The 7,800-nt window shown below is 36.6% G+C and overlaps 1 protein-coding gene across 1 annotated transcript; it reads left to right on the plus strand.

The window, feature by feature from the left end:
- Window positions 1-991: 991 nt before the first annotated feature.
- LOC126710381 (transcription factor BHLH42) lies at window positions 992-7,800 on the plus strand. The gene is made up of 8 exons (XM_050410804.1): window positions 992-1,489; window positions 1,640-1,894; window positions 3,439-3,535; window positions 4,079-4,093; window positions 4,172-4,228; window positions 4,377-4,962; window positions 6,327-7,276; window positions 7,546-7,800. The coding sequence occupies exons 1-8, from the start codon at window positions 1,386-1,388 to the stop codon at window positions 7,630-7,632; spliced, it is 2,151 nt and encodes a 716-aa protein (XP_050266761.1). The 5' UTR covers window positions 992-1,385; the 3' UTR covers window positions 7,633-7,800.

Below are 7,800 nucleotides of genomic sequence, written 5' to 3' on the forward strand. Positions count from 1 at the left end.
CAATTAAACAATGGCCCCTTTTTTCCACTTCCTTCTCCATTGCCTAAATTGACTTTATTAAGAAGTCACTCTTTTCAACAATCAAGCACAGTCTTAATCAATCAAGTATTTATTTTAGAGTAGATTTTGAGTTTTTTTAGTACCTCATCTACCCTTCACATACTTTAAATTAACTAACAAAAAGCAAAAGATAAGTACACCCTTATCATTAGGGTGAGGGTACCAAACCAGCAGTGACCCAATTATTTAACCATTTTCTTGGGGTTATCTTTAATATAGTACACCACCCTTTCCCCTTGACCGTGGCAATAATAATTTCTTCTTGTCACATTTTTTTAAAACAAAACACTAGTTGCACAAAAGAATCACAGACATACTTTCAATGTGCTCACCTAATTAGCCGAAATTCATAGTTGAAAATTAATGGCTTTTTCACTAGTCATTAGACCCATATATATATCATGTGAATTTTGCCTAAAAACACAATCATTTTTATAAAATTTTCACAATCTAAAATGATTGAAACATACTAAAAGTTGTATCAAATATGAATTCAGATTATATATATATATATGATATTTATGTTCTAATAAACATTAGTCTTGAGAAATTAGAGAGAAACTAGAGCTACTATAAATCTGACAGGTGGGTGTGGAAGTATTGGTGTGTAGTACCTCTCTACCCAATGCAAACTCGTTTTCTTCAGCTCCAACGCTCAGTCTTCGCTCTTCAAATATCACTCTCACTTGCCAACACAACACACAAACGCGCGCACACAACTAACAAAAACCCACACACACAAAATGACATGTATCAGAACTGTCTGGTAGACCGACCGGTCAAAACCTACATATCTCTCTCTCTCTCTCCTATGCCAAACACACACAAACCCTAACCACACACTCTCTCTCTATTGAATATTTTTAGCCATCAACATAGTCTAACGACCCTTCAATACTATCATTTGGGTGTGTGTTTGTGTATTTTTTTTTTGTTTGGATCATCGACCTTTACAAAGTTGTAGCACTTCTTGGGCAACTCACAGATCTTCCTCAAAGTCATCTAACTTTTTTCCTCTCTCTTTCTCTCTTTCTTCCTCACCTGCAGGTCTGCCATATTACCTTCTCTTCTTTCCTAAACTTCTTCTCTCACTTTCTTTTCCTTCATCTTTTTTTATTTTATTTTTTTGGGATTAAAGGGGTTTTGATTTTTTTAGCTCAAATGGCTAATTCTCCTTTCTGTCTATTTACTATCTTTGGAATCCAAAAGTGATTTTCTTTCTTTCATTTTTTTTGTATTTCTTTCCTTTTATTTTCTTTTTTTGAGTTGATATTTGATAGAAAAGGAGATAGAGTAGGTTTGGTGCTTGAAACTCAGCTGCAAGCATGGCTGCACCGCCAAGTAGCCGGCTTCAAAATATGTTGCAGGCGGCGGTGCAATCGGTTCAATGGACTTATAGTCTCTTCTGGCAACTCTGTCCACAACAAGGGTAATTATAACTAATTAATTAATTTCGAGCAACAAGAAAACTTTTTGATCAAAACCCATTTCTCATTATCAATTATGTATGATTATGGTTGCGTAATTTGGGGTTGTGAGATTTTTTGTTACTCATTTCTTGATGTTTATGATGGTCCAGGATCTTAGTTTGGGCAGATGGGTATTACAATGGAGCAATTAAGACTAGGAAAACAGTGCAACCTATGGAGGTTAGTGCTGAGGAAGCATCCCTTCAGAGAAGCCAGCAGCTTAGAGAGCTCTATGATTCATTGTCCGCCGGAGAGACTAACCAGCCGGCACGAAGGCCTTGTGCTGCTTTGTCGCCAGAGGACTTGACGGAGTCGGAGTGGTTCTATTTGATGTGTGTCTCTTTCTCTTTTCCTCCCGGGGCGGGGTAAGTTGAATTAATTACTTCACACTTTCTGCTAGATTAGCTTCCTTTCTTTAGATAAAAAATTTAATGTAAGGGTTTCTGTCTTAATTAATTTCCTTTTCTTGGTACATTTTAAGTAGGAAAAAAAGGATTTGAATTCTGAAAACATCAGTTGGAAGCAATGGAAAATGTCATTTGACTTGAAAACCATTTACTATTTTTTTTTTTTTTTTAACTTGTGAACTGTTTTGTGTTTACATCAATCTTAATTTCTTGAAGTGAATCTCATGAGTGTGTACCAAATTGCAAGTAAAAACAGCAGAAAAAATAAAATAAAATCATGGGCTGTGAATGATTTCCTTTTGTTTCATACACTTTGTCACATAGGCAAGCAACACATGCAATGCTCTCTCTTCCAATTTATCTATTGTCTCTCTTTCAAAAGTTACCGAAGGAATTTCAAAATTTTCCTTTCCCAGATAGTAGGACATTCATTTCAATTTCTTTCTTATAAGAAGTGAGCCAAGAAAATAATGACGACCGTCTTTCTATCTGTCTTTCTCTTATGTAATTGTGGACGAAATCATTAGGTGACAGTTACTACTGTAAAGTCTAGTCCAAGGCCAGAAAATAGGCACAACAAAGAGCTAGTAATTGAGCTTGTCCAAAATAGAAGCTAACTAGACAGTGCACCAAAGTTCTTCAAACACAAAACCTGCTCTTTTTGTTTTTTTGTTGAATTACTTGCTTGTTTTTGAAACATGGTATTGACATCGTATAAATTGCCCTTACAACACGTCAAGTGAGAGCCTTTTGCACCACTTTTTTGGTTTTTACTTTTTACTTCATGTTTTCAGGGTTACTAGGCTTACACTGATTTGTCTTTTTTACAATTGTAAGACTGAAAACTACTTTGGTGGTTACTGGGACTATATTCTGAGAGTGCTGTATCAAAAAGTCAAGGTGCATGAGAGAGAGAGAGAGAGAGAGAGAGTCAAATAAATAAATAGAGGTTGATCACACTGGATCAATGAACTTCCTATCTCTTTTGAAAAAACAAGCAAAACCCAAATCCCCGTTTTATTTATGCAACTAAAGGACGTCCTACTAAGATTTCATAAATCTCTCTCTCTCGCTAAGACCTCGAAACTAAGCTTTCAAGGCTCTGAGTACTCACTGCTCTCATAGAGGGCTGTGTTGTACCCTTTTTTAATAACGGAAAGGGATGGAGCACTGATCAGAATTTAACCATGCTGGCTCTTTTTAACATGTAAAATCCTCATCTAGTACTATTTTTCTAGAAGATTTGGACCACACGTTTAAACACATTTAGCTGTAAATCATGCATTTCTATAACAACATGACCAAAAAAAAACCTAGCTAGGACACTCTTACTATACCTATATCAAAGAAAATGTATAAAGGTTATATGACATTTGCAACTCTCTCACTTTCACCCCAAAAAACACATATTTTCTGATTCTATATATGTGTGTATTTCTGCATAATACGCGTTTAAAGGTTCATTATAGACATGTAATTTACGAGGGGAGGAATTATTGTAGGTTACCTGGAAAAGCATATTCAAGGCGGCAGCATGTATGGCTCACCGGTGCTAATGATGTCGATAGCAAGACTTTTTCTAGAGCCATTCTTGCCAAGGTATCTCTACCTGTCTTCCTCTTTGAAAATTTGATGGTAAAGAAAGCTAAAGATTTGGATTTGCACTAAGCACTTTTTGTCTTATTAGTGAAGTTCGTACTTCAACTGTGAGCATTTTACAATTACTATTACTATTTTACCTTTCTTTCTTTCTTTTTTTAAAAATAAAAAAATTGTACGGACCCAATAGTAATTATTGTTTCACACTCACAAATGTAAAATGTTTCATACAATAGAGGTTTCATTTGGCTAAATCACCGTTTATGTAAATTTTTCAAGACAAATACACATACTTGATATATAGATCAGGAATTAAGTACAGAAAAATATTATAACAACTTGAATAATTTCCTAATGGAAATTAAGTTATATACAAAACAAAGAAAAAACAAAAATTGATAACTTAAAATTATTTTGGAAGCTAATGCTTTGTTTTTAGTAGTGAGTAGCATATTTTATATATTATCCCAATATCCAGTTCAATAACTAACTACATTCTCCTTGTTTTTTCAACATGAACTTACCACTTTGGCATTGGACCAGAGTGCTCGTGTTCAGGTAATTTAATTTGTCTTGCTCTCTGATTAATTTGCATTATGAACTAAGAATTAAAAACCACATTAATTTCTCTTTCAGACTGTAGTATGCATTCCTCTACTTGACGGTGTTGTGGAACTTGGCACAACTGATAAGGTACGTATGAACAATTTTCTGTCATTACTACTATTAGTACTCTTCTGCTTAAAAAGAAAAAAAAAATATATATATTGTACTAAAAATTTCACTTACAATTACATGCGCGTGTATATATATATATGATGATGATGATGATTTATTGTAGGTGCAAGAGGATCTTGCATTTGTTCAACACATCCAGAGTTTCTTCAGTGACCATCACCACCACAACCCTCAGCCACCAAAACCAGCTCTTTCGGAGCACTCCACTTCCAATCCTGCCTCATCATCGGGCCACACGCGCTTCCACTCACCACCAGTCCCGCCTGTTTACACCTCAGCAGACCCACCTATCAATGCCGAGGAGGAGGAAGAGGAAGAGGAAGAGGAAGAGGACGAAGAAGAGGAGGATGAAGGTGGAGAATCAGACTCAGAAGCCGAAACGGGCCGTAATGGTCGTAGGGCCATGGCAGTCCAAAACCCACATGCCATAGTGGCCGTGGCCACAACTGATCAACCCAGCGAGCTTATGCAGCTGGAGATGTCAGAGGACATCCGACTAGGCTCACCAGATGACGCGTCAAACAATTTGGACTCTGATTTTCACATGCTCGCTGTTGGAAACCCAATTGCTGATCACCACCACCACCACCAACGTCGAGCCGACTCGTACCGAGGCGAGTCAGCCCCAAGATGGCCAATGTTACAAGAACCAACAAGCAGTGGAATTCAAATTCAACCACCATCTTCAGGTACATCAAAAAAACCGGTAGTTAGTTAGTTAGTTAGGGTTTCCAACTAAATAAATACCACAGTAGTAATAATTGACTTCATAAATAAAGGCCTCCAACTAAAATAGTGATTCAATTAATACTGCACATACAAATACAATAGTGGTGTATTCACTATTCAGCACTGCACTGCACATAGCAGTGATTCAATACAACAGGGAGCACGTGACATGAGTTAATAGTATATAATTGACTTTAATATATGATACCAGATCTTACTCGGACTCCTACTTACTAGCTTTAGCACACGTATCATTGAAATGTATGATACTAATAAATTTGCTTTCCAAAAAGGAATAGGGTCACAATTAATGGTGGGCCCTGTGGGGGTCACTGCATTAAGTCCCCTAATCACTGTATGATGATGATGTTCAGCAGAGTGACATGATAGTCCATGCACATGGGAAATAAAAAAAATAGAGTAATGTGCAGTATATGTATATGTATATATATATTTTTTGGCTTTTACTGACAAGTTCTAGATTCTACCAATGGATCCCACTGCCACTGGCCACTGGTAGCCCATGAAAACAAGTCCACGCGCCCCCTTTTTTTTTTTTTTCCGTGGAAGTGGTGCTGTGCTGGGCGGCAAATTGTAATTTTCGTACTTTGTTTTGGCTGAAAAGGGACAAACCTCATTTATGTGGTTAGTTGTCGCGACTTGCGTGCAACGATGCAATAAATCTCCACAGTTATTGGCTTTTGGGGAGTGAAATGTTCAACTAACCCATGCAAAATTCAATATTATGGTTGACACTTTGTCCCCTATAACCCTTTCGGATCTTTCTTTTTTTAATAAATATTTTAAGTAAATAATATATATACTCTGTCCCCAATAACCATTTTGGATCCTTTTTTTTTTTTTTTTTTTTTTAACTTGGGTTAGAAAAATTATTACATAAATGGTTTACCTTTCTTCTTTTACCGAGGCTCCCAATACTTTTTCATAAAATTATTGCATAAATTGTTTACCTTATATCTGATTCAACCCACTTGGTGATGAATCTTAATTTTTTTAATAAATATTATAAAGAAATAATATTTCGCATAAATTAGTTTAATATTGTTACTATGGCTTCTTGTGTATAAAATTAGGTCAAAGCTATATTTTCAAAAAAAATATACTATATATTATTATAATCACAATAATCATAAACAATTGTGAAAAACATGGTATATTTCTAATAAAGTTACTAATTCCTTTTATTGGGATAATCATTGTTATAATAAGAAAATAGAAGTTAATCCACAAAATCAATGAACCCCATTATTATTTTATAATCATTCTCATTTGTCAATGTGTTGGTGTTTGTGTATATGTGCAGGAGGAACTCCTCCATTAGACGACTTGACACAAGAGGATACCCATTACTCTCAAACAGTCTCCACCATCCTCCAAACACAGCCCCGATGGGCTACTGACTCATCCACCTACATCCCCTATTCCAACCAATCAGCTTTTGCCAAGTGGACAATCCGTGTGGACCACCACCTTCAGGTCCCACTTGAGGGCACATCACAATGGCTCCTAAAGTACATTTTATTTAGTGTACCACTTCTTCACACTAAGTACCGTGATGAAAATTCACCAAAATTAAGGGATGGTGATGTTGCCACTCGGTTCAAAAAGGGTACCCCACAAGATGAGCTTAGTGCTAACCATGTCTTAGCTGAGCGGCGCCGCCGTGAGAAGCTTAATGAGAGGTTCATTATACTAAGGTCACTAGTGCCATTCGTGACCAAAATGGACAAGGCCTCAATATTAGGTGACACAATTGAGTATGTGAAACAATTGCGTAAAAAGATTCAGGATCTTGAGGCACGTAATAGACAAATGGAGGCTGATCAACGGTCAAGATCAACTGGAGACTTGCAAAGGTCTAGTAGTTTAAAAGATCTGCGGGCCACTACTAGTGGGGTAACTTCGGACCGGACTCGGGCCAGCCTATCCGGCATAGATAAGAGAAAGTTGAGAATTGTGGAAGGGAGTGGTGGTGTTGCAAAGTCCAAGATGGTTGTCGAGTCACCACCACCGCCGCCGCCGCCACCTCCACCACCTCCACCACCGCCACCTTCATCACCACCAGCGACGCCAACAGGAACCTCGGTAGAAGTGTCAATTATAGAGAGTCAAGGGTTGTTGGAGCTCCAATGTCCTTACAGAGAAGGGTTGTTACTTGATATCATGCAAAAGCTCCGAGAGCTCCGAATTGAGACCACAACAGTGCAATCTTCATTGAACAGTGGGTTCTTTGTAGCTGAATTGAGAGCCAAGGTACAATGCTGAACATATAATTAATCAATAGATATCACATACATCTGATATATGTATCTTTTCTCTCATAATTTATTGATATTACATCTACATGTGACCTATATACTGTGAGAAAGATGATATATATATATATATATATTGAATGTACAAGATATCCTCTCATTAACATTGTTTTAAAGTTTTGATTAATATTTTACTAATTTGTTTCATTAAACTCATTTGTAATGTATATCATGATACTAATTCTTCTTTTTTGTGTGTATCTTCAGGTGAAAGAGAATGTTAATGGGAAGAAAACAAGCATTGTGGAAGTGAAGAGGGCAATAAATCAAATCATACCCCATACTGACTCTTAGATAATTGAAGGATATGAGTTGGGGGGGAATCCGTAAATTACTGACTTATTGAAGTAGCAATGTACAATCTTTTAGTACTTGTGAGATTTAGTATTCGTTTCCCAAGCGTAACCTAACAAAGTGTATGTTAGCATAAAGGTTCAAGAAATGCAATATAAAATTGGTCTA

The sequence above is a fragment of the Quercus robur genome, chromosome 12 (assembly GCF_932294415.1).
Source record: "Quercus robur chromosome 12, dhQueRobu3.1, whole genome shotgun sequence".
NCBI lineage: Eukaryota > Viridiplantae > Streptophyta > Magnoliopsida > Fagales > Fagaceae > Quercus > Quercus robur.

Excerpts from the sequence above, each read along its gene's own strand:
- LOC126710381 (XM_050410804.1), top strand. The coding sequence starts at position 1,386 with ATGGCTGCACCGCCAAGTAGCCGGCTTCAAAATATGTTGCAGGCGGCG. Across the intron at positions 4,229-4,376 it reads AACTTGGCACAACTGATAAG|GTGCAAGAGGATCTTGCATT; the intron begins GTACGTATGAAC and ends GATTTATTGTAG. Across the intron at positions 7,277-7,545 it reads TAGCTGAATTGAGAGCCAAG|GTGAAAGAGAATGTTAATGG; the intron begins GTACAATGCTGA and ends GTGTATCTTCAG.